The following is a 25,994-nucleotide window of genomic DNA, read 5'->3' as shown; positions in this document are numbered from 1 at the left end:
CTCTTTTGGCTTAAGTTAGTTAATACGGTTACCACCAAAGTGGGGCACGCATGCTCACATGGCAATCACCTACACGCTAATCCTTTTCTTGACCAGTCAACTCTGGGCCCACTTTTTTTTTTTTTTTCTTCTTCTAATTAATGTCATTCATTTTATTACATTTTTTTTTCAATTTTTTCTTATTTGAGTCAATTTAGGTTAGTAATTCATTTTATAACTACTAATTTACTATATAATGAATATTTACTGTATATGTATGCTGTTAATCGACCTTCTTGCTTTAAGCCGGTAAGAAAGGATCTATGCTTAATTTATCTTTTTGTAGTCTTTTTTTGTCGACTAGAATTACAAGGAGAGCTTTATCCAATGTGCACATTTGAGCAATAGTTGTGGGCTGACTTGAGCAATAGTTGTGGGCTGACTTCACCTCAATATACACTTTTGGAAAACGACTACGAGTTTTCCAGTAAATTAAGGTATTTATAGTATAGAGGGCAATTATTCTAGCTAACGTAGGCTCTCAACCGATCCACAGAAAAAGGCATTGAAGTTGACTATAATAAGGGAAGTTTCTTATTTCATCATATAATATTTCTGCAATCTGGGCACAGAAAGCTCAGAAACTAGCAATCATAAGAAAGCAAGCATACAACAAGCAGACAGACAACAGGGTTCAGATTCTGTAGTTGCGAAGTTACAACAAAATCTGGCTTTTCATGACAATTGTCCAACACACAAAATGTGGAGAAGAAGAGATTCATCATCAAACGGGTACAGCTGGCCTGATAGTGAGCAACGCCTTCCTGATTCTCTCGACTGCTGCCTGCAATGTTGAGAGAGATGCTGCATACGAGATTCGGATACAGGTATCATCACCAAAAGCATCCCCGGGCACCAGAGCAACCTGTTTTAATCAAGGCGACAGAATAAACCCGGTTTAGTAGTATACCACAAAATGAAAAATCCCATCACCGGATTAGCTGATTAGGTTAGAGGGTATAACTAGTTGATAACATTAGCTGATTGTAGAAAGGTGTTTGGTAAATTAGCTATTAGTTGATAACAGCTTCATAAATGTTTATTGGTATTAGCTTGTAGGCACTTGCGTTTTACTTTTCTTAGTTCAATATGCACAATGAACCAACACGCCAATTATACTTACTTGAGCTTTATCCAGCAAATACCGACATAGGGACTCTGAATCAGTCACGGCACCAAATCCAGCGACCTCTACTCCATAGTAAGAGCTGAAGTCAATAAACAGATAGAAGGCTCCCTGCAAAAGTCGAATCGAGTTAATACAAAGATCAAGGAAGATAAATAGAGATATGTTCTCACAGATTGGTTTCTCGAGAAGGGCGGTTTGTTTTGTTAAGGCAGATGTATATAAGCTGTTACCTGAGGTTCTGAAATCTTGACGCCTTCCATTTCCCCGAAACTTTTGACCAGAAAATCTCGTCGCTCACGGAAGGCCTTTACCATCGTTGCAACTGCTTCTCCACCAGCGTACCCCAGCCCTAAAGCAGCAACACCCGCTTTTTGTGAAATACTGCTGGCACCTGAAGTGGACTATATATATATACATTGCCATAGAAAACCTAAATTAGATATATATATCCCGTTGTGCTAAAAAAAATTATTCCGCATTTGATGGCATACCTGGCTCTGGATTTTATTGCATGCAGCAACAAAATGTTTAGGACCGGCAATATACCCAAGTCTCCAACCAGTCATTGCGAAGGCCTAAAACAACCCCAATTTAGTAAGACGCACAAAACACTAAAATCAGGGCAAATAAGAAAACAAAATGTCCTAGGACATATTCCCGTAATTCAATGAAAATGGAATCACCTTAGAAAATCCATTTACGGTGAGAGTCCTCTCCCACATTCCAGGCAAAGACGCAAAGCTTGTATGAGTTGCGGGTGCATAAATAATGTGCTCATAAATTTCATCAGAAAGCACCTGAAAGGGAGAATAGGACGTTGCTTATATCATGTACAAATTCACGTCTCCACGTCACTTTATTGAAAGATTAGGGAGTTACCAAAAGTCTTGGATGTTTTGCTACAATCTTAGCAATGTCCTCGAGTACTTTCCTAGGGTAGACAGATCCAGTTGGATTCGACGGAGAACAAAGAATCAACAGTCTCGACTTTTCCGTGAGTTTAGATTCGAGGAGCTTCGGATCCATGATAAAATTCTCCGATATGCTGGTAGGAAGAATCACGGGGTTTGCATCTGCCAATCTCGCCATTTCCGGGTAGCTAACCCAGAAGGGAGCCGGAATCAGAACCTGTTGAAATAATCAAGATATCTTAATTGTATGATAGTTTTAGCTTCAAGAAAGTAAAGAAAAATACCAATACTTTTGTTAGAAATTTTATTTTTTTTAACAAATGATAATTAGGAATCTCTTAGACACTATGGAGTATATGTTTATTGGTACCTCATCTCCAGGAGAACAAACTGCGAGGACTGCCTGAAGAATGCTTTGCTTTGCCCCATTACTCACCAAAATCTGATCGGGGGTATAAGTTAGCCCATTCTCCTCTACATTAAAGAAATTTATCAACAAATGGAAAAAAAAATGAAAATATCTCTTAAGGATTATGAATAATTCAGATATTACGAAATTACCTTTCAACTTATGACAAATAGCTTGACGAATTTCCATAGTGCCTGCATTTGGGGTATACCTAGTATATCCTTCACGAATCGCATTGATACCAGCCTAGGCACACAAGATCAAATGGTCAACCAACATATAAATATTGTCGATCATTGGATAAGTAGCATGAAGTGATATTCAAAACCTAAGCAGTTAATACCTCTGCTATCGGAGCAGGAGTATCAAAATCGGGTTCCCCAGCCGCTAATCTAATAACGGGAACTCCAGCCAGTGCTAGAGCAGTTGCTTGATCGGTTATAGCCACAGTTTTTGACGGCTTCACTGCATTCACTCTCGGGCTTAGAGAGATATCAACCTCCATACTGCAGCGAACTCTAGCAACCTGATTTACTCTACTTGGATACGTTTGCTTCTTTGGCTCCAAAGATCTAGTTCAGATAGACATAGAGATCAACATCCCTCACTCAATTACATCATATAAATAAAGAACTTGGAAATCATATCCAAATCATGAACTATTCATCCCACATAACCATGACACAAAATTAGCTTGATCACCAATATATCAAACTGAAATTCAAGCAAAACTAAATTTTAGTTGCCTTGAAAGAAACCATTAACATTAGCAGTTTTCCAACACCTTATCACTACCCATCAATCAAAGAAGCATTCTTTAACAAGTACTGGCCAATATATCAAGCTTAAATTCAAGCAAAACTAAATTTCAATTGCCTTCAAAGAAACCATTAACATTAGCAGATTTCCAAGACCATATCACTACCCATCAATCAAAAAAGCATTCTTTAACAAGTACAGGCCAATATATCAAGCTAATATTCAAGCAAAACTAAATTTCAGCTGCTTCAAAGAAACCATTAACATTACCAGATTTCCAACACCTTATCACTACCCATCAATCAAAGAAGCATTCTTTAACAAGTACAGGCCAATATATCAAGCTGAAATTCAAGCAAAACTAAATTTCAGCTGCCTTCAAAGAAACCATTAACATTAGCATATTTCCAACACCGTATTGCGCTACCCATCAATCAAAAAAGCATTCTTTAACAATTACAGTTCTACCATTGCACCCAATGCGAACAAGATTAAAACTTTGAGTATCATTTGATCAGTCCCCAGCACCCAAATCTTGTTGGAGGAAAAGAAAACAGTGCAAGTGAAGAAATCACAAAGAAGAAATGGAAATGGGGGAATCAAAAGGGAAATTGAGAAGCTTACCTGAGGGTAATCGAGTTTAGCCGGGAAGAGAAAGAGAGTGATCTGAAGCTCTGAGAATCCGGGCAAGTTGTAGCTGGCCTGGGCGCAACACCGGGAGATGAAGAGCCAAAAAATTGCAGAGAATGCGAAGCCGTGGCCATAAGGAGAGATTGATTCCCGGTTTAGCGAAAGTGATGAACTGCTGGTAGAATCACATAGATAAAAGATTGAGGTTTTTGAGAAAGATAAAAGATTGAGGTTGGTGAGTCTAAAAGTAGGCGGGCGGGCGAGCGAAGGGTTGTTGGAAGAGGGAAGAGTATGCACAACAACTCTGCGACAGGGGTTGGTGAATATGAATATATTGTTACTTGATATTTGAAATTAAAAAATAAAATTTTATATATTAAATTAAATAGAATAACATCACATTAAAATGTAGAAACAAATATAAAATATAAAATACTAAATCAAACCATAATTAATACATTAAAAAGACACTACTTTATGATATAACTTTTAGTACTGTCCACTCTGTTATAATATAGTATCTGTTCATAGCTACTTTTTCAACTTACTGAAGTATATATACCTTTGAGTACATCTAAAATGTGAACAATACAATATTATGTTTATCAATATTTGAATTGTTTGCTTGATTAATTGAATGAAACATAATTCTCATACTTATATTTAATCAATTCAAAAGTTTTAAATTTTTTTTTTTTGTCAAATTTAGAAAATGGGGCATGAATTACCCCACCAAGAGCAAGAGGGTCCTATGCAACACTTTTTCCCTATCCAAATGCAGCCCACAAGCTGCAGATTAAGCACCAAATATCGAGCATAGATATCAAGCACCAAATACGCTTGCCTGCAAGCACCCCACAAAAATGGCCGTTTCTACATTACCACTCGCTGCACCAAAGCTTCAACCTTTCACTCCCAAATCCACCATTTCCCCACCTTTCAGAGTCACTGCTTCACTGCAACCATCTCCCAATGCCACTGCATATAGCAAGAGGCAAATTCTGCAACTGGGTGTTGGCCTCTTCGCTGCATCAATGGTAGCCTCTACTCCTCTTGAAGCCGACGCCACTAGAATTGAGTACTACGCCACCACCGCTGACCCCCCTTGTGACTTCACCTTTGCCCCTTCTGGACTTGGCTACTGTGATATCACGGTTGGGTCTGGCCAGGAAGCTCCCTACAATACGCTTATCAATGTATAGATGCTTAAAGATTCAATTTTTATGATTCTTGTGACTTTTTTTTCTTACTGGAATCGACAATTAGATGTCCATGAATCTTGATTCTTGGAATGTATCCCTTTAATTTGCTGTGTTTTCTTTGGGAATTGGATGTGATGCTTTGAACCCATTTTTGGTGTTAGATTATCATGGAATGGGGGGATTTTCTTATTCACTGTTTTATTGTTTATTGTTGTTTCAGATTCACTATACTGCAAGGTTCAGTGATGGGGTAGTTTTTGACAGCAGCTACAAACGTGGTAGACCACTCACTATGCGGTTAGGCATGGGAAAGGTAGTTGTTGCTAGCTGTTCCAATTGAGTATTGGTGTTTTTGGTTCCTTTTGTGTGCTGAACTTCTAGCCCAATTTGTGACATTATGCATATCAGCTTCAGTAGTTCAGTTGAATTGCCAGCACGGGTAGCTTAGTTGGTTTCTAGTTTCTAGTTGACCAATTGTGGGTACTGAGCCCCGCCAGCACAGTTAGCTTAGTTGGTTTCTAGGTGACCAATTGTGGGTACTAAGCCTTGCCAGCCGTAGTGTGTGAGAGTTTCAGTCTCTTGTGGGGTGGCCCCTAGTGGGCTCCAGGCATAGGTCCTCCCACCTAATGGAATTGAGCCATTCCAGTTGTAGAATGAGAGTTTCAGCATCTTGTGGGCTGGCCCTTTGTGGGCTCCAGACACGGGTCCTCCCACCTAATGGAACGCTGATTTACATGGTCACAACTCACAATCTTGTAGGGCATTTGGGGAAGACACAACATTGATCAAACAGTTGCCATTGTCCACTTTGATAGATATTAGTAATAGTAACTCACAAGCTTGTTGTGGCAGGTGATCAAAGGACTAGATCAAGGAATTTTGGGAGGTGAAGGAGTACCTCCAATGCAAATTGGTGAGGTTCTATGAATAATAAGAAGCTTCCATAGTTGTACGATTCTTTTCTCCATAAACCGGGTCAGGATAGGTCACGGTTTTACTTTAACATATAGGTGGAAAACGCAAGTTACAGATCCCTCCACATTTGGCGTATGGACCTGAAGCTGCTGGCTGCTTTCAAGGTGGATCTCTCTGATATATCCTAGTACTTAAGTACCATTTACTTGCATTATGAGATGACAAGATCTCCGATAATCTTACTGGTCCAAAACAATTTGCACTCTGTCCTCACATCATATTGCAGCCCTGTATTGAACGAAAAAGCTGTAGATATGTGCTTCTAGCTAGTTGGCCGGTTGTGCATGATGTTTCATTGCTTTGGCTGGAAAACCTGGACTTACTTGCAATAATCTTCTATATACTGATACCTGCTTTTGTTTTTTTGTTTACATTCATGTAGGGGATTGCAATATACCTCCAAATGCCACTCTCACATATGACATCAATTTTGTAGAGGTCTACAAGGGAAACCGGAAGTGAAGTACATTTGACAACCAGACATCTACAAGTCACTGCATAGCAATTTGGTGATTCTTAACTGTCTACTAGATTAGCTAAAAGTATAATTCATCGAGCAAGAATGGTCTTAAAGTTCTCCAAGATTATGCATCATTTATTGGTATATGGTTGTGAGTCAATAAAGAGGAAAGAATAAACGTGGTGAACTCCAAATAACTAACAATTAGATTACCACAATTCCTTTTCTAGTGCATGAGGTGCCAATAATTTTTTTTTTCAATTCTACTCTTATAGGGACCATAGAATGTCATCGGTGGTGTCTAAATCTCTCTACTTCTAACTCCCTAAACTGTCTAAACAAAGAACAAATAGAGCTTCTACCCCTCGAGTATTAATTCAAGGATGCTTGTTTGTGTTTGATCATTTGAAATCTTGAAAACTTAGATGGCCACTTTGTTGAATGAAAAGCAAAGCAGAAAGTCATAAAAAGCATTATGATCAATCGTGTATGTTGGCTTTTTGTCCACCAAACACGTGCTTTCATCGTGCTACACTGTTGAAAATTCTTGGCTAGGTTCTGAGAACAAATAGATTTACTTACCTTGGCTGATCGAACCTGACCTTATTGATGATGTAAAGGACACGAGCTTACTGTTACTCCGTATTTGTTTTACTGAGCTTTCATGACACGACATATACAAACTTTATGGATACACATTATATTCTATGTAATCACTTGCATATCTGCAAATGAAGTGTACATGATTCTTGAGTATTGCTAAGTCAATATCTGTTCTGATACTTACTCAATCCTACATGTCACTGAATACATTTTTCGGTTTACTGACATAGCATTCACACTCGATTTGGCTCAATATGAAGGTACAGAGCTAAATGACGGAGAATTTGTTCCCTAGAGATATCAAAAGTAAGTCCAGAAGTCCATGCCTGCAACAAGCAAGCAGTCACCTTTCCCTAACAAGTAAGAGCGGTTTTATCTGCATTTTTTGCCAGGATTCTTTAGATGCAGATAATGTGCCCAGGCATTACCCTTGGTGCTTAAACTTGTTAGGCATCACTCTTTTTGCAATATATATATGTATATATATTTATTCTCATAGTAAATTACACTTTGTGTACATGTTTAATGAATAATGTGAGATTTGTACTCAATGGTAGATGATGGACACTAAATTGTCTTGTTCAGGTTGTTCACAGTTCAATTAATTAAGAGTTCTACTACACATACTTTATTTAATTTCTTATTCTCTAACGTATAATAATACTCGTAGTTACAATGTTGGAGATGAGACTTGAATTTAAGATATCTGATTGAAAAGAAACATGAATATCGACTTTGAGATAAGGAAAACACGTGGTTTTTTCTTTGTTTGAGCTGGTTAGCTATGAACAATTTAAGATAGTTTACATCTTTATGGTTCTTTATCTGCGAGGGTTACAAGGTGAGAATAACCAATTTCACACTTTTGAACAGTAACTAATTTCTCGTGTCCCCAAAAGTGTGGTTTTACTTGTGGGGTTTAAATGGAGCCTAAAATCTTGAATGATGAATGCGGTGAGGTGACAAGAAAGGCAGGTGTAGGCTTGTAGCGTTCAAAAATTTTGAAATCAATGGGCCCCCCACCCCAACGTTTTCTTGCTTTTTATATCTACAGATACAGCTGATGAGTGCTGAACACACTTTTCTGGTGTCTTTTCTTTTCAAGAAAACTTGTTTTTGACTATATTTGGATTTTGGACCTTCCTCTCGTGAGTAGGTAAATCGAATCTGCTTAATTTTGAGTCTAGATCAAACTGGTGAAGCTTATCTTTAGATTGTTTGTGACAGATCTGAACTCTCATCATATATCGATAGAAGAGAGTTTCAAGTCCAGCTACTTAACCACTAAACATTGCCCTAAACACTTTTCTTCATTTCATATTCTCATTCCTTCAAATTAACGTCATTGATTCCCTCCCTATTCCATAGAAATCAGATCTTACACTCTACAACTGCTAGTAAAATAATTGCAATTGCTTTCCCCCGATCGTCTAAAGTCAGCACACACTTTGGAAAGAAAGAAAAAAAGTACAGCTGTGGCCAACCAAATGCAAGTTTGGAATTAGTCTCATCAATCATTACCTCACATCAAACCAAACCATTAAACATACACTACATAGTACATACCTCATGCAACAAACATTACACGTAAAAACAAACTATATAACTATATTATACATCTCAAAATTAACTTACAAGTTACAAATCACCAGCACCATTTACATCACTCTCAAGTCTCAACACATACTTCAAATAAACTCGACTAAATTTGATCCATATAACACCATCTCGGGATAGGCCTGGCACGGGACCGGCCCTGAATTTGGCATCCCAGGGTAGGCTGGTCCCGAGCTGTCAGGCCCGAGTTTTGACCACCTCTAACTATAACCCAATCTCGAGGGGCCTTGAAAACTTGTTGGGATTACATGACAGAGCAGGCATTAGGATTTTCGTCGCTGAAGATGGTGACGTAGGGGTCGTCGAACCTGGTGGCGGTGCCCGTGGTCGGGTTGTCAACCCTCCTGACATACCCCGGCGGCGCCTTCTTGTCGTAAGCCTGAGCGGCGTACGGCTGAGCCACCAAGTTATACGGCACATACGGCCATATCTCCGCCTTCTTCCCGGTGGACTTGGCCTTCTTTAACACCTTGTTTGCCTCTACATAGCCTGTTACCGTCACCTTCTGCTGCTTCCTGTTTATATCTACTGTTTTCACTCCTGCAAACCAAACACCCGAAATGTTAAGATTAATGAGAACAAGAATTAATCCAAAAGATTTAAGTGGTTCAGCAATGTGCTATATCCACAGCAAAGACAAAAACATCCAATATTTTTGTCCAGATGACGAGCATCATATTTATATGCAATATTAAATATGTAAATATGGGACATATACTAAAAATATGGCAAATGATATATTGATGAGATGATTGTAATATATACTGACCACTTAAAGAAGACAAAGCTTTCTTGACTTTAAGCTCACACCCATCACAGTCCATTCTGACTTTGAGCTCCACAGTCTGCAATTGCTTCTTCTTCTTCTTGTGTTTGTGGCTATGGCTGCTGCTCATCATATCAGAAATGTACTCCAGTGTTCCTCCAAGACCCATTCTGTGCTTTTTTCTTCTTAGTTACCACTTTTAGTTTTGCAGATTCAAATTCAAAAGTTTTAGCAACTTTCTTGAGCTCAAAACACCATGGAAATGGAAAAGAAAAGGCTTCTAAAGCTAGAGCTCTGCTATAACTTTGTTTGTTATTACTATTTCCCTCTTTGATCTTTCTTGTTGCACCGGCCTAGTGTTTATATAGGGGCTTTTGGGAAGGTGAAGACCCCACAACGTACATGACAGCACAACACGTACTATGAACTATTGCTTTTTATATTTGCAGAGTTTGAATTCTAGCTTTATAAAGTACTAAAAATATCTGGAAGAATTGCTTAATTAACATGATTGGAAAAATCTGTAATATATTTTTTAAAATTATACTTGGTACAATCATATTAGAATTGATTAGTATATTTGACTCGACCTTTAAACGCAACAAAAGTAGTATGAACGTGGACTGAGAACTAGCTCTAGGGTCGGCTAGGCATGAGCTCAAGAGCAAACCCAGAGAGCTAGCAGCCCAGGTGTATTAAACATATTTCAAGAATAAAATTCATGATATGTTTTAATACAAAAATTATGTTTCACACACCCAATCATTCTATTCGGAGCTAAAAATAGTATAAACATTGTTGAAACATACATAATCAGCGGTTTGATTAGCTAGTTTGGAAATAATAAAATTTTAAATTATTGTCCAACAACATTTGCATTAATAATAAATTATACAAGTGTGATTACTTTTGAAGTTTCATGACAATTAGATGACAACGACACGGAACAAATTTAGTATGTGTCGATTGTCCCCTAGGAATATATAAAACATATTTTTATTTTTCTAATGAAAATGTTTGAAAAACATAGCATGTAAAAACCTCTAATTTGTCGAAATTCTTTAATTTAAATGGAAAAATATGTAGAGGGTACCGTTACTATCACATTAGTCCCAATTGGAAATATTTATTATTTAATCTTATTACAAATTGATAATAATATATCATTTTCATAATATTTGAACAAAATTTACAACCATATGACCATAATCGACAAAATACCACAATAAAGTAAACTAGCATAAGTTGTCCATAGATAATTGGTACAAACCGAAGGCCAATCGGCAGCTCCCACATAGTCTTATAGTTTCTAATTAAGCCAACTATTTGGTTCTTGCCAACAACGTAACCTCTCGATTGAGTATGTCGTATGGGAGAGTTTCCTAGTACAATTTGCCTCCCATATATGATTGGCAAGTTATTATATAAGAATTGAATTTATCTAATACACATAGTTGAATAGTAATTGCGGGCCGGGTTTCCCTCGCGATCGTTACACAATATATTTATATATACTACGTATATAAAATGTAGACTTGATGAAAGGATACAACAAAGAAAGAGCCAATCTTTGGAACAAAACAAAGAAACAGCTGGTAGGAAAGCTGTTTGATTATTAGTATAATTGTTTGAGTTAGCTCAGCTCACCAAACCTATCATATATATAATTCATAATATCTTAAAATTGAATGAAGCTTCTAACCTCCCCCTGTTAGAGCTGATAGATTAACGTTGTTAGAACGATCAAAACAGCCGTGTCTGGGCATACATTGTCTCCCATCCTAACAACAATATTCATGCATCGTCTCCTTCCACGATCATTCAAATGATGATTAGTCATTTCTTTTATTATTTTTTCTACACTTTTTCCTTTAGATTGACCAATTTGGAAATGACTTGTAGATTGCATAATACTTTTTCTTTCAGATAAGCATTAAATCATTAAAATCAGTAAAAATTACAGTTAATTGTCATTTTGGTCCAATGACTATTATAGTAGTGTTGATTGCTATCCGCGACTTTCAAAAATGGTAATTACGTATCATGACTATGCATTTTTTCTCAATTTTGGTCCAGCCGGCCAAAATTGGCCGGAAAAAATTAAACCAACGTTTATCCTTAATTGAGAGGGGTAAAAAAGTCTTTTCCTATTTTTATTTTTTGGTCTTTGACTGCTGTTCCTAATTGACCGAAGTCAATTTCCCTAATTTCCCCCATCATCTGAACCGGGCAATTCTCAGGCGGCTGGTTCACGAGGCGAAACAGCTTCGCCCGAAAGAAGAACAAAGTACTGAGACCCCCGGTAATGGTTTACCGTCATCTGTGGTAAATGGATCTACCCCTGGTAATAGTGATCGAGCAGGTGGTGGTGGCGGTTTGTGGCTCTAATAATATACTTGAAATTGAATTTGGATCATGCCCCGTAGATTTTTCAAGAACATATTAACAGGACGGGACTTTTCTACTAAATTTCATGATGCCTGTCTCATATTTGTGTTACCTGGGACTGTAGGGTTGTGGATTGTATTATTCTGGATACATCTCCTCAATGCATTGACTGTTATATCACATGCAAAATCCGCCGCCTGCGGCGGCGGCATTACACCGGAGGTACGTTTCCTCGTTAGCGCCGTCGCGCAATGTACGAAAACCAGCGGAGGTACGTCGCAGGAGGTGGGTTTCCGGCGAGCCAGCATCAGCAGCAGAGGCCGTCAATTTCCGTGGAAGCGTTGAAGCCGAGCGACATTTTCCCGCGACGGTACAACTCGGCCACGCCGGAGGAGCAGTCGAAGATGGCGGACTTTTGCGGCTTCCAAAGCCTGGATGCTTTGATAGACGGCGGAGTTGGGTCATGAACAGACGGCGGCGGAAAATGAAACGAAGAAGAAGAAAGAAGGGGATCAAATTACTAAACTACCCTTAATATTTTGTTCTTTAAAATTTTCCAGTCACTTTTTGCCGGTAATTTGGCCGGATGGACCAAAATTGATAAAAATTGCATAGTTAAGGTACGAAATTAACAGTTTTAAAAGTCGTGGAATGCAATTAACAAGATACCAATAGTCATTGGACCAAAATGACAATTTTCTCTAAAAATTACATCAAGAAGAAAAAAAAAAAAAGAGGGACAGCTAGAATGCCATTTTTCAGGGCTTGTCATAGAAATGATTTCACTGATCAGAACGTGAAACACACATATATGAAAAAAAAAATTACTATATATATTATGTGGGAAATCACAATCAAACTTAACTCTATGGTAACTCATCCCCAATCCCCCTTAGGCCATACCATGTGAAGTCCCTTTAAGATAATTCACATTCACTTTAGCCTCGTCAGTATGAACAGTTGTTAATATTTATTATAATTTGAAGTAGGTTAAAAGGTTCTTACAATGATTTTTTTTGTTGGTCTCTTGAGATTATAGATAAGAAGATAACATTGTGATGACCCATGCACTGTTATTATAACATATAAATCTCCAACTTACCTTACAAAAATGATGAATGTATAAATATCATGAGGGTCAAATATAGTTGATAATTATATGTATCTATATCGGATATAGACAACCACTTTAATTAATATTAGCAAAATTATTAATTGTTACGATGTTGCTTTCACTGCACCACCACTTGTTAATTGATGCATGCATATGCTCATCACTACACAACAATCTTAATTGGTTTTATTTTCACCTATTGCCTAATCAATATGTAATATAACATTGATATTCACCTTTTTCCTCTTTAATTTTTATTTTTTATATGTTTTATATTTTTCTTGAGGAAGAGCGCACTTTTGAGTAGCGGCAGTTGACTTTCTCGTCACATCAATAAAATTACTTTTATTAAAATTTAAACAATCAAACTCTTTAATTTGCCATCTAAAATTTTTCCTCTTGACATGACATACACTATTTAATTGGATATTTTAGTCATTGATTATTATAAGTTTATGGTATTAATTAACCAAGTCATGAGCATCCAATAATTATAAGTTACATTGAGACGGGTAAAAACATTTTTCCTATTAAGAATAAATACATATATCAAGAGCCAAAATACTAAAGTAGGAATCCCACTAGCTTCTTGATTGGGAAAAAAAGGTAAATAAAGTATATTTAAAAAAAAAAAAAAATCATGAAAGTTTCTAGTCCTCAATGTGCCTCCAATAATTTACCAGTCACCTTCAATTCTTTCTTTTCTGCATTGTTTGCATCCTTAGAGGCATATATACATTCATATAGTCCAAACCCCTCCAAACAACCCACTGGAATATATAATATTTAATAAAAAGATTATTATTATTTTATTTTTTTATTAGACCACGAGGTGTCTTGAATAGACTTTATCTATAAGAAACACTTTTAAGCTCGTACCATAATCCTCATTCGCACTGAACCAATCCAATTAAGAGGCAAAGACCTAGCCTCCTAGTCATATTGGTTAGATGAACTTGTCTCCACATTTATATATTTTGATTTATACCATATGTTATCCATATTAATAGTTTTAACTTGTAATTGAGGTACATATTGAATAATTTTGAAACAGTACACATACTATAGAACAATCATGTTTAAATAAAACTTCACGAATATAAACCTCACTATAAAGTAAAATGCATTTTTAATACAAAGAAATATAAAATAATGTAGGAAAGTAGCTATGAACATATACTACATTGTAACAGAGAGTAGTGTTAAAAAAAAAAAGAAATATAAAATAATGTATGGATTAATTAACTCTTATATGCAAGTGCAATAAAAACCGTCAAGAGTTAAGCATTAAGCATTAAAATCAAGTAGAAAAAATAACATTATTCCAAAAATAAAAAATCCATTAACTAATATAATGTTATGTCTTTTACAACACGATCCGAAGAAGCAGGGTGTCCTATGTGCTAATGTACGTCCAACAACACATCTATAAAGGTTGGCATTAAATATAAGAAACAACCTCAATCCACTAAGGTTGTTAGGTGACGGAATCTTATAGCCATATAGGCTGTAGGGTGGTCATGCCATAAACAGGCAAACCTTTGAATTCATGATTTTCTATACACAAATCATTACACTCTTTATACTTGCCTCAATCGCCCCACACTCATGTTCGATAGGTAAATTACTATAACTCAGCAGTCTCTTAGGTAGGGAGACTAGTGTTTAGCGCTCACAAGAAGTCCACCACATTAAGTGTAACTCCCACACAGACGGCCAAGTTTTGATAGTTTACCCTTTAAAATTAAGGATATGTAAAACTACACAAAATATCAACCTATAGGGGCCGGGATTGCTACTGCTCCCGGGAGAGAGTTCAGTGGTGCAAACGCTCGAGTGAGGTAAGTCTTGGAGGTGGGGAGCTCTCGGGGTTGGGGATCAACTGGAATATTACGGCCCACCCTAGAACATTAACAAAAGCGTCCTAAAAGGATTGTGTGAAGAAAGCACTGAAAAAAGGAAAAAATTTGCCAGAAAAAGTTGGTATTTGATCATGGCATTAGCTTTTGAAGGTGTACTTCCCCCAACAGCTGCAGGAGCAACTCCATGATTACCCGATGCATTTGCTTGCTCGATTGCAGGCAACGGGTTAGGCAAGCGGCCACTGGAAGCGCTCTCTGTATCATCAGCGAAGTCGTGACCTGACATAGAGTGCAGATACATTTCAAATCAAGCGATTAAACAACTAACACAAACGTATTCATGTTTACCAAGAGCTAGCTAGCAATGCTCGCTGAAGCAGGTAACAATCGGGATCCCTATCGAGCCATATATGAATATGTAATGCTATATTTCATTTCCCTCATTCGATGTTTGCACGCTAGTATTATATGCTTATCTGCACAGACTAATTGATCCTAAGGTCACTTGTTCTATGTTTACCTATAATGAATGGACCGATGTTTCGTGTAGTAAAGCCGATAAAGATTAATGAAAACAGAGGCATATATAGTTTAAACCAAACATAACACGTAACACATTTTTACTCACAGTCTGAACGTGACCAGCCCATTTTCTGATTTTCTCTATCGAATACCATTCGATATCCAGTCATGAAGTTTTCTGCACAGAGGAATTGGTTACAATAATGTTTCAATATTCCATAATGGCATGCTTTCTAAAGGGTAGAATTCAAGAAGGAAAGGGGAGACGAGTAAAACTTACGCCCAATTATTCCAATATCTCCTCTGATGGGTTGCACAGCTAAACAAAACCCAGCTAAACCCTGCACCATAGAGGCTGCAACATTCAGAGCGTGAAAGAGAGAGTGCACTTTCTTAATATCAGTTCACTATGCGTGATTCGGGTACTTCGGTAAGGGAAAAATAAGTTCATATATGAACACAATAGCTAGACTTCCAAGAAAGAGTAATTTTAAGCAATGAGAAATTGAGAAATTTGGCGTCCCCATAAATAAAGTGAAGATATAAGTGGATCGTATAGCACCAACCTGAGTGCCATAAATTGCAACGATGGGATCTTGGACTACAAAACTGTTGTTCAACCCAAAATTAAGAGCCAGTAACGGCACCTTTGGCAAACCTTTTGAACTGTTTGAAAACAAATGCTTAACAATATTGGTCTATCCGTATCAAACGAAGCCAGCTAAAAGACAAGTGTTATCGTTATGTTTATACCTGGATTTGTAGCAATATTCCCAAGGATAGCCGTCAAATCTAGTTTTGGCAGCATTTACTTGTCTGTTAAACTGCAACCCGAAAAAGTGATTAGAGAATACAGCGCTTAAATTAAGTAAACGAGCAAAGTAGCAGAGAGCCAAGAGCCGACCTCTTGTACAACTTTGTCATATATTTCATTTGGAAGAAACGTAAACGAAGTACCGCTATCTACCAGCGCTTTAAAACTCGTCTGCTGTAGACAGGTGCTGTCAACGCAACACATCTCCACACCAACAACATATGTTACACTAAACCACGAATTTATCATCACGAGTCAAGAATAAGTAACGTAAAATAACAGCATAGTATATGATGAAACCGAGAATAATACTCTTTTAAGAAGTGATTGAATAGTTCATACTATTTTCCATCCGAAAGCAGAAAGGGAGTAGTTTGCTGGTTGGATATCCCTTGGTCCCCGAAAAATATCCTTCCAGAATCGTCTTCTTTGAAACATAGAGAAAATGAATTCCGGGTTAACCCTGCTTTGGCAAGACGACTTGGAACTGAAATTTCTCCCGGGCCCAAACCCATCAGACCATCAGGCGCAACGCCATTCAAGTAACTGCCGCTTTGCTTACTACCACATCTGACAAAAGAATCGACTTATTAGTTATTTCACAGCACATATAGTTCTTGTGCACAATCTCTTTAATCTCGGGAAAAGTAACAGTACATACCCTAAAATGATAGCAGCACGAAGGGAATTGTTTGATACATTATTCTTGTTTGATGTTAGATGGATTATATCTTCAACCAGTAATCCAGACGTCGATGTTGCATCTGAATAGTAGTTAACAGTATACGGGCACGGTTGTTTAGAGCTTTTGCAGGTAGAACTCTTTTCGCATAATTGGTGGCTGCACGACAGGTACTTGCTGCTGTTCGATCCCGAGGGATCGTATTCATTTAGATCCTTATCCTGCATAATAGATGCCCCAAATACGAGGGAGCACCTGCCAATCAATCATCGGAATATAAGTGCTAAACCTGTTGCCAATACTATAGATTATCAATATAACAGTCATTTGTTGCAAGACAGACAACACGCTTTAAAAACTTTCATTAAACAGAAGGATGTCTGATGATAATGCTGAAATAACATTAGTGGACCGCCTACCAGACTGCTATAGTAACTTGCTGATAAAGGAGCGCATTGTATGCAATCACACGGAAGCCAAAGTAGATCACTTCCAGCATCCACTGCGACGAGAAACGAAACATGTGGAGTTCCGATATCAATCCATGTGTAATGTAACCTGACAGAGCAGAAGAATCCCGAAAGGATTAACATTGTTTCATAAGAAGTTAAACTAATTATCCATGGAAATTACATAGAAACTTAACAGCATTGAACCACAGTTTACAGCATTTTCTGGAAAGTTAATTGCCCAAATAAAAGAGATAAGTACAGAGAACGAAAGTTAAAAATTAGATATTCACTCCTACTTGATACAACTCAATCTAATTAATGGTCCTTATCATAAGTGATACCTCCATTCTTTTCCATCATCAACTTCAGATTCTAATCTATCAAGCACCCAAATTAAAGTCATGACTTTTAAGCATAGAGAGATGGTCTTATCTCTTAAGTGATATTTCAATCATCACCAAAGGCTCATACTCTTCAAGAACCAGCCAATTTGGGATTCTTGCTCTTCAACCTACTTAAATTGATTATAAAATAGCTCATACAGGAGCAACCAAAGCTAAATTGATCGGGCTGAAGACTTGATAATCACAAAATTCTAAGTTTGACTCTATGTAAACGACCCATTAACCTTCTTAGTTTGAGTCTGACATCTATTAAAAAGCTAAATTGGCTAACATCACAATGCGGGCCCAGAGCATATGTTCGGAAGGTAGTGGTTGCGAGTTTCCTCGTCACCCAAACAAATAAAATAGCTCATACAAATTAAAGAATTTTGCAAGCCCAAGCATGAATAACAAAATTCAAGAAATTAGATAGAGAGAGGGAGAGAAAAGTGACCATCCAAACTCATTTCCAAGAGGCAAAGTTTTGCTTCCTTGAGAAGGGAACACAAGCTGGAACTTAGGGCCGAGCTTCATCTTCTGCCGCCGTGCGTCGCTGCTGATCAGACTCCGGTAGTACCCCAAGCTCCTACGCTCCGGCCACGCTCCGTTTCTCGACTCCTTATGCTTCCTCACCTCGTCGGAGAATCTGTGGACTAGCCGCGACGAGTACATCGCCGTCGCACTGTACTCAATCAGCATAACATAGACCACCGCCACAACAGCCGCGAGGCGCATCGCCATTGCCTTAATTGCAACCTCAAATCCAACTCACACAGCGCCTCTCACACTTGCTCAAAGCGGAATCTTGCCAACCTAAACAACACCGCAAACAAGCTAAACGTATACTAATTATTACTTCGACAACATATATCAGTATACATGGTTGGATAATTCCACACGAAAATCTTCTTCTTTTTTTAATTTTTTTTGGATAAAAATTTCATTATAAATTATTTAAATCAAAACCCATAAGATATATTATGTCAAAGATTAAAACTTTTTGAGTAATACTAGCCCTATTACAATCAAATATCTATTTTTATTTTTTTTAATACTATTAACTTGCAATATTTGTTTATAATTACTTTTTAACTTATTTAAGCACAGCCAAAGACTTTGTGGTCAAGCGGCATTCGATGTACACTCCCATGTGGAAGGGAGTCGGTTCAAGCCTCAGTTGAGGCATTTGTTGACTTCTTGTGTTTCAGTAGTTAATACTATATTGTAACCGAGTCAGTTTAGAACTAAAAAAAAAAATTATTTAAGCACAAAAGTCAATATCACCATGCTACTAAAGATTGAAACTTTAAATGAAAAAGATAGAAAAACACAGTTTTTTTTTGAGGTTACGCGTGTAACCTTGCAAATAGCGGCGTGATATTTGTAAGACAAGCTTGTCTTCTGTTGATTTCTTTTGGATTTGTAGTTAATAATGGCAGTCGTACACTTGTTGTGTATCGCCGATTACGTAAAGCAACCGACTAAACCGCATCCTATGTTGTACACTTGTACTACTGCGCATGTTGTCAATGTTCATCTTCTAGTAATACTTGTGAATTCTTTTGGGCTTTTGTAAATTAAAATGTTATTTTGATCAAATTGACTAGATGTTATAGCGTGATCATGATCCACAATGTATTGTGGACCATAGTCATGACTAATGCTGTAATTGTGTGAACTGATACTGCAGTTGTGTTGAAAGAAAACTACAATTACGCGGAATAGAGGCCGTTTCATTCGTCTGGATTTGTAATTGTGTTGAACTGATACTGCAGTTGTGTTGAACTAATACTGCAGTTGTGTTGAAAGAGAATTGCAGTTGCGCGGAACGGATACCATTTCATCCGTTTGTTTTCATTAATTAAAACGATGTCGTTTTGATGTCGCGGTCCACAGTATAATTTGCAACTGAAAAAAATTAAACGTTTACTAAAAAATGACTCATTTTTAAAAAAATATTTTTCAAAAGTCATTTTTCTGCTTTCTAAACACGCCTAAGCCAATTGAGGTTGGCTCGTGCTTCTAAACTCAACAACTTAATTGTGATGAGTTTAATTTAAACTTTGCTTCAGTGACAAGTAGTGAAGTAGACACGAGCAATGATAGAAGAAATTAGAAGCAAGAAGTTGAGGAGTAAACATATGTGTGAAAGCACCCCTTGGGGTTGCTGAAGGGTTAACCTCATTCACAACCCCATCTTTAGGTTTGGTAGCTGAATTGTCCCAACCGGTAACATACAGCCATTTGTAGTAGCATCTAATTTGGAGGATCATGACACAACTTTTCTTTTTTTTTTTAAATATATGTATTTTAGTTTTATTAGACTATGGATGACGAGAAAAAGTTGTAGTCTTTATTTCAAGGTGTATACGGGGTAAACTTTGCTATTATGTAATAGTCTACAAATTACAAAAGGAAGATAAATAGCACAACGGGTTGATAATAAGTAGAGGTAGTTGAGGTGATTTATTTATCATCTACTTAAGAATTTAATTAATTAGTGACTTGAATGAGCTAGTTAGACAATAAATAAGATTATATAAATCCTTTAGTAATATATGGATTATTAGTAATTATTTCATAGAAAGTTCATTAAATGTTTAATTATTATTTCGTGAGTTTTTTTTTTTTTTTCATACGGGAAATGCATTTTTAATCTTTAAATGGGCTTTTCAGTGGGTTTGTGTGTTAGCTTTTTGAGTTATTAGGTTTTTGTTGTTGGGCTGTTATAGGCCTTTTATTTAGTCTCTTATTTTGTTTTTATGAGAACCCCTCACCTCCGCATAGAGTTGTTTATGATCATGATTCTTTTTTTTTTTTTATAGATTTGTTGGATTATTTATTTGCATATATTTATAGAGGGATGAATTAATAATTTTGTGTACATTTAAAATCCTGATGTTATTATTTGTGGATTTATACATGCATGGTTACACTCTAGTATAGATTCGTGTGCATTTTTAAATGTGTGCATTGGGGGCTTATGTATGTGGTATGTGTGCACTATATTGTAGTGTCATGTGCATTCCAGAATTGTGTGTGCGTTAATATTTCAGTGTGCATATTTAATCCAAGTATGTTAGTTGTAGTGTACACTGATTTGGCCATCGTGTGCACTATTGATTTGTTAGTGTGCATGTCGTCATTTATGCAAAGTTGTTGTATGTTACGTTGTTATTGTCTTTGATTTCATATGCGCACACTCGTGTTGGTTTTGTTTATACACCCTTGTTGGGGTTGTGATTGGGTTGGCGGTTATGGTGTGTGTCAGTGCATCCTGTTAGTAAGTTGTACATGCAAATCTGATCTAGTACTGAGCAACTGATGTGTGTGCATTCATCACCCCTTTGCACCTCTCACTTGTGTGAATTGTGTCCATATTATAGAATTTGATTAGCACAACTTGAGCTCAAAATGGAAACTCATTCATTAATGCACACAAATTTTGATATATATGCACATATCTGGTAGACATGATCCACATTTGTCTTTGTTATGTTTAATATGAGGTTTTATGGTGTGATTTATTGTAAAAAAAAAAAAGATAGACTTAATTGTACGTGTGCATACATGAGAAGAAATAAATTAAAGAGAAAAAAGAGAATATACACGGATGGAGGAGTGATGATTGGACTTTAATTTCCTATCTACACAAATGCAAGGTGGAGTGGAGTAGCGTATCGCAACAAAGTGAGGTGGAATGGAGTCACAACACTTGTGTCTTCATGGTTTAAAACCGAACTAAATTTGTTGAGTGGGTGGGGGTGCGAGAGTAGCGCCCCCGTACATAATGAGTAATTTTGTAAACGTACATCAAGATTGCCTATGATGCATATAATCGCGGGTTTGGGCTCTCAACTGAACAAGTAAACTTTAATTTTCTTCTTCATTTTTTTGTTTTATGTTCTTGATCTCATTTTTTCTAACTGTACGATCACGCAGCCACTGTCAATGACTCAGCCATTGCACGCATCATCAGCGTAGCGTTAGTGTAGAAGGTCGGTCAGTGGATAAAAACTGGGCTACCATGCATTTTCACATTTTCCATGCATATATATATATAGCAGTATAGTAGTAGTGGTTTTATTGATAAGCGGACAGTGGATTAAAATATGTAGTGACAAGTCGCAGTCAGCTATAAATATTGGTTAATTAAGGTAGGCTATGTAGTTTGGTAACTAAGTTATATATTAATGTTTTTTGTTACCAATCATCTCCACCCCATACATATGGCCGACATGCATGGACCCTAGTTTCTTGTTTATGTCTTCTTCAATCTTAATCCCATACATATCGCACATAGGATGGTCGGGCGTTGTTTAAATTCAGCTCACGATTAGGTTGATAGGTCTTGTTAAATAAGGAGTAACAGCCCGTTTGGTTCGCTGAAAAATATTTAAAGAAGGAAATGGAATTCAAATTCCATGGAAAACAAATTGCCAAGAAAACGGATTCCACTGTTTGGTTGGTGGAAAAGAAATTACTGGGAATATCAATTCCATTGTTTGGTTGAATTTGGAATGGTAAGGAATTATGAATATAAAGACTAAAATGCCCTTAGTAATAATAGTGATAATATATATACATATGTAATTAATAACTTTTGTTGAGGGTAAAATAGTCCAAGCCTTAATATTTTCTTCCCACCCTCTATGGAAAACAAAATACCTACTCCTACCAAAGAATTTGTTTTCCTTAGCTTTTGGGAAGTGGAGTTCCATGGAATTCATTTTCCATCCAACCAAACAATAGAATTACCTATTTTCCTCATCTTTATGGAAAACATTTTCCATGGAATTAGTTTTCCATCCAACCAAACATGCCATAACAAAAATATTAATAATTTTTACTATTTTGTGTGTAAGAAAGTGAAGTTATTGGATAAACTAAAATGCTATAGTGCACACTGCACTATATTAATAATTAAGGAGTGGACTCAACTTGATCATACATTCATTAAACTATTTATACATGCTTTCCTTGATAGACAATATAATGTAGAAAAGTAACAAAATTAAAACAAGGTGCACTTATCACCACCAATTCACCACAAAATATAATGTTTTGATTGTTAAAAAAAAAAAAAAAAAAAAAGAGGCAGACCATGCTTTTCGTTCATTTTTTTCATCTAATAAAAATTAAATATTTTGTGGAAGTATAATTTGGAAGTAGGCGTAGCATTTTCTTATTAACTGGGCCAAGCCACTCGATTTCGGTCCTACCTTGTTAGAATGTAATCATTATTCTATATGGAGGTGGATCCATGAACGCACATACACATATATATAGATTATAGAGAGGACAATAATGTAAAATTTTAATAAGGCATTATATATACTATACCCTCATAATGACATAATAATTAATATGATAATTAGGGGGCATATTGTCTTAGCTTGCAATTAATGGTTAGGGCAAAGCAGGTTGGCTACTTTATCCATTAATGTAACCTCCACTACCTTCCTTATCTGCGTGCCTAAACCGCCTTGCATTGTTTCATTAATAAACCCAAAATCCTCACCATAACTATTCCCCACAACTTTAAATATATAATAAACAACTCTTCTAAACCTCATTAACCAAGAAAATCCCCCCCCCCCCCTATAATCCCCATCCTTAGCCTTCTCAAACCCCAACCACAAAACCATTTGGTCATTTCTAAACAATATAATACATTTGCATTATATTCAATTCTTTGACAAAACCTTGGAAAAATGTCGTCCATTGGTTTTAGCTATGCCCATGTTCATGTTCAGCAAGAGCGTCTAAAGGAGAAAATAAGGAGATCGGATCAAGGCGATGAAGGAAGAGGCAAAGATGCAACCCAGCAAGAGCCTAAACGTGGAAAGGCTAAGAAAATTCACCCGGCCGGCGGGTTTCCGGCACCGGATTCTCAACATAATTCACAACAACAAAAAGCTTAGGCCGTGTTTTATGTTCGACGACGACGACGTTAATGTACCAAAAACCTTTACGTTGTTGCTGTAGTTTCGTATTTGATTTTGGTTTTCTTGGAGGTTGGGTTCAATTCCACCTTCAAAACCATTGTGATATATTTTTCAATGTCTGTATTATGTTTGACTGTCTGTCTGTATGTGGTGCATTATCCATTGGATTGAAGAAAACCTATAAATTTAGTTTGTGTATATCTGTTTCAATGTCTTTCAAAGAAAGTAACGTTATTGGGTCAGAGCAAGCGAAATAGGGAACAATTGTTTTGTACGACAATAGAGAAACTAAATTCTAAACAAAATTTAAAAGTTGTAAGTATATATGAAAGATTTCAAATTTAGTCTAAAACGGATGAGTTGACCCAATAAAATTGAAAAGTTTAGGGATGACAAAGAAATTTAGCGTAATAAGTTCGATGGTCCTAATGAGCTAGCCCAAAATTTGGTGTGTTAGTTCAATAGGCCAAGTCACTTAAAGACCATTCTTTGTATAAGGATGTATACGTTTATATTTATTAGTGTGAATGCGCTATTTATTATTAAAATTGAAAATTTATAATGTTAATTTGAAAATGTTAAATATTTTAGTTGAGTCTCCGCCGATAAGCCTGACAACCCAAGGTTTAAAAGTTTGGGCCAACAATTTTAAACTCGCCCAACAAAAATAAGCAATTAGCCGGTCAAGCTAATAAGCACGACAGTTCGATAGGACTAGTGAGAAACAAACTGGCTAACCTAATTGACATCATGTTGTTCACACTTACTCTAAAGGCATTATCAAATGCGCGCGCGCACACATATATATATATTCTAAACTAAGGGTATTTCATTGGTGTTGTCATTTAAAAAAGGGTTACAAAGTATGTTTGATAATATAATGTTTAGTGAGAGCCAAGAAGAGTTTGGAGTGAAAACCATCTACATTAGACTGTAGCTATAATATGTTGATGGGAGCAACCCTTGAAGCCTCACTCACAACCCCTTCCTAGCACATCATGTTCCTATGACCCATTATATATAATACTAATTATCAGGTACACCAAATGTTATAGTTAGTGGTGAAAACACAACTTCTTTATTTTCTTATACATGCATAGCAGTTAACTAGCATCATATTTCAATGTTATAATATTAGATTCAATTTTTTAAGCCTCCGCTCAATTGAGGTGATTATATTCCTAACCCATACCAAATTAAGTAGAAAATTGAAAACAAATAAAGCCATAAGTTGTAACATGCGGCATGCAACGTTGGTCACCACACGATAAGCTGTATGTCGGGGGCACTATCCAAATTGTTTAATTAAGTCTCAGTCTGACAGCCAACTCCATTTTATTTCATTTACAACTATGAATCCCACCCTTTATTATATTGTTAGTTTTATTATTTTAAGTCAACTTACATTATTTAACTAAATATTGCAATATAATATAAACTGATCACAGTCAAAGTTAATAAATAAAAAGCAAATATTATATTGTAACACTCAATGTAGATGGCTATGCCACATTGCACGCAAACGTTTATCTATACGGAGAACACATAAGACACAAATTAAATTTTATATATATACACACACATACACACACAATATGGAAGAGGAGAAGATCGAGAGGACCACAATCTATGGTGAAATTCCAAAGATCAGCAAAGTTTATAATGAGGAGCGGGAGGTGGGATAAATTATAGCTAGTAACGAATGCTTAACTTTAATTTATTCCTTTATATTTGTGTCATTCTCCAAGTCAAACTCGTGATTTTTACTCTGATACTAATTGTAGGATCAAACCTATGATCCTAGCTCTAATATACTAATTGTAGGATCAAACGCTTACACTCCAAAAGTTATAGCTAGTAGTAAATGAGCACATTTATTTCTTTATATATATTTGCGTAACAACTGGCCTCACGATCTGATTACAGGATGCTGAACTCGATTTTTTAATCCACAGCCCAACATGCTTCCAAATTGCCACCATTGTCATCACTGTAAAGGATTTTGCAGGCTGCAATGCAGCAAAAATAAACTAGCTTAGCTAGCTAGCTTGATTCCACTGGAATAATATAATGTTTTAGCAGGCAGTGTAGCATTAGTGTACAAGGTCGGTTAGTGGGTACAAACTGGGCTACCATTTCATATTTTCCATGCATATATAATACTTTTCTCATCTCACATAATGGGTTTGCTTTGATTAGCAGACTGGGGATTAAAATATGTGGTGACAAGTCGCAGTCAGTGTTAGTTAATTAAGGTAGGCTATGTAGTTAGGTTAACTAAGTTATATTCATGTTTTTTTTTTTTTTTTTTTTTTTTTTTTTTTTTTTT

At 36.5% G+C, this 25,994-nt stretch overlaps 4 protein-coding genes across 7 annotated transcripts; 1 reads left to right on the top strand and 3 right to left on the bottom strand.

Annotated features, from left to right (window-relative positions):
• Positions 1 to 550: 550 nt before the first annotated feature.
• Positions 551 to 4,163, bottom strand: LOC115999250 (bifunctional aspartate aminotransferase and glutamate/aspartate-prephenate aminotransferase). Its single transcript, XM_031239093.1, has 10 exons — positions 3,872 to 4,163; positions 2,832 to 3,060; positions 2,641 to 2,734; positions 2,450 to 2,553; positions 2,048 to 2,296; positions 1,852 to 1,965; positions 1,660 to 1,743; positions 1,399 to 1,569; positions 1,163 to 1,276; positions 551 to 904 (listed from the first exon to the last, which is right to left on the bottom strand). The coding sequence occupies exons 1-10, from the start codon at positions 4,009 to 4,011 to the stop codon at positions 764 to 766; spliced, it is 1,440 nt and encodes a 479-aa protein (XP_031094953.1). The 5' UTR covers positions 4,012 to 4,163; the 3' UTR covers positions 551 to 763.
• A 501-nt stretch (positions 4,164 to 4,664) lies between these two features.
• Positions 4,665 to 7,737, top strand: LOC115998360 (photosynthetic NDH subunit of lumenal location 4, chloroplastic). 3 transcript variants are annotated; one of them, XM_031237916.1, is made up of 6 exons: positions 4,665 to 5,073; positions 5,300 to 5,392; positions 5,932 to 5,992; positions 6,090 to 6,158; positions 6,437 to 6,563; positions 7,384 to 7,737. In XM_031237916.1, exons 1-5 carry the CDS (start codon positions 4,741 to 4,743, stop codon positions 6,514 to 6,516), a joined length of 636 nt encoding a protein of 211 aa, XP_031093776.1. In that variant the 5' UTR covers positions 4,665 to 4,740; the 3' UTR covers positions 6,517 to 6,563; positions 7,384 to 7,737. The 3 variants fall into 3 exon arrangements, with proteins under 3 accessions (XP_031093776.1, XP_031093777.1, XP_031093775.1); XM_031237917.1 differs by having other exon boundaries at positions 7,348 to 7,737; XM_031237915.1 differs by having other exon boundaries at positions 4,666 to 5,073; positions 7,378 to 7,737.
• Positions 7,738 to 8,593: 856 nt separating this feature from the next.
• On the bottom strand, positions 8,594 to 9,831 carry LOC115998512 (heavy metal-associated isoprenylated plant protein 23). Its single transcript, XM_031238094.1, has 2 exons — positions 9,504 to 9,831; positions 8,594 to 9,274 (listed from the first exon to the last, which is right to left on the bottom strand). The coding sequence occupies exons 1-2, from the start codon at positions 9,667 to 9,669 to the stop codon at positions 8,979 to 8,981; spliced, it is 462 nt and encodes a 153-aa protein (XP_031093954.1). The 5' UTR covers positions 9,670 to 9,831; the 3' UTR covers positions 8,594 to 8,978.
• A 4,490-nt stretch (positions 9,832 to 14,321) lies between these two features.
• Positions 14,322 to 18,644, bottom strand: LOC115999005 (aspartic proteinase-like protein 1). Of its 2 annotated transcripts, none has more exons than XM_031238716.1 (10): positions 18,172 to 18,644; positions 17,302 to 17,440; positions 16,862 to 17,103; positions 16,543 to 16,770; positions 16,291 to 16,429; positions 16,140 to 16,210; positions 15,953 to 16,052; positions 15,667 to 15,727; positions 15,493 to 15,564; positions 14,322 to 15,143 (listed from the first exon to the last, which is right to left on the bottom strand). In XM_031238716.1, exons 1-10 carry the CDS (start codon positions 18,456 to 18,458, stop codon positions 14,905 to 14,907), a joined length of 1,578 nt encoding a protein of 525 aa, XP_031094576.1. In that variant the 5' UTR covers positions 18,459 to 18,644; the 3' UTR covers positions 14,322 to 14,904. The 2 variants fall into 2 exon arrangements, with proteins under 2 accessions (XP_031094576.1, XP_031094577.1); XM_031238717.1 differs by having other exon boundaries at positions 16,862 to 17,137; positions 18,172 to 18,333.
• Between the last annotated feature and the right edge of the window lie 7,350 nt (positions 18,645 to 25,994).

The sequence above is a fragment of the Ipomoea triloba genome, chromosome 12 (assembly GCF_003576645.1).
Source record: "Ipomoea triloba cultivar NCNSP0323 chromosome 12, ASM357664v1".
In the NCBI taxonomy this organism is placed as follows: domain Eukaryota; kingdom Viridiplantae; phylum Streptophyta; class Magnoliopsida; order Solanales; family Convolvulaceae; genus Ipomoea; species Ipomoea triloba.
The sequence above is the reverse complement of the archived record's forward strand: the minus strand, read 5'-3'. Positions and strand labels throughout refer to the sequence as shown.

Bases quoted from the DNA above. Each gene is read 5' to 3' on its own strand.
- LOC115998512 (XM_031238094.1), bottom strand. From the start codon at position 9,669: ATGGGTCTTGGAGGAACACTGGAGTACATTTCTGATATGATGAGCAGC. The intron at 9,275-9,503 runs GTCAGTATATAT...TTTGGTTTGCAG, and splicing joins AGCTTTGTCTTCTTTAAGTG to GAGTGAAAACAGTAGATATA.
- LOC115999005 (XM_031238716.1), bottom strand. From the start codon at position 18,458: ATGGCGATGCGCCTCGCGGCTGTTGTGGCGGTGGTCTATGTTATGCTG. The intron at 16,211-16,290 runs GTCGGCTCTTGG...TTCGGGTTGCAG, and splicing joins ATGACAAAGTTGTACAAGAG to TTTAACAGACAAGTAAATGC. The intron at 15,144-15,492 runs GTGAGTAAAAAT...ACTCTATGTCAG, and splicing joins GGGCTGGTCACGTTCAGACT to GTCACGACTTCGCTGATGAT.
- LOC115999250 (XM_031239093.1), bottom strand. From the start codon at position 4,011: ATGGCCACGGCTTCGCATTCTCTGCAATTTTTTGGCTCTTCATCTCCC. The intron at 1,966-2,047 runs GTAACTCCCTAA...TCTCCCTTTCAG, and splicing joins CAAAACATCCAAGACTTTTG to GTGCTTTCTGATGAAATTTA. The intron at 1,570-1,659 runs GTATGCCATCAA...ATATATATATAG, and splicing joins GCAATAAAATCCAGAGCCAG to TCCACTTCAGGTGCCAGCAG.
- LOC115998360 (XM_031237916.1), top strand. From the start codon at position 4,741: ATGGCCGTTTCTACATTACCACTCGCTGCACCAAAGCTTCAACCTTTC. The intron at 5,074-5,299 runs GTATAGATGCTT...TTGTTGTTTCAG, and splicing joins CCTACAATACGCTTATCAAT to ATTCACTATACTGCAAGGTT. The intron at 6,159-6,436 runs GTGGATCTCTCT...ACATTCATGTAG, and splicing joins AGCTGCTGGCTGCTTTCAAG to GGGATTGCAATATACCTCCA.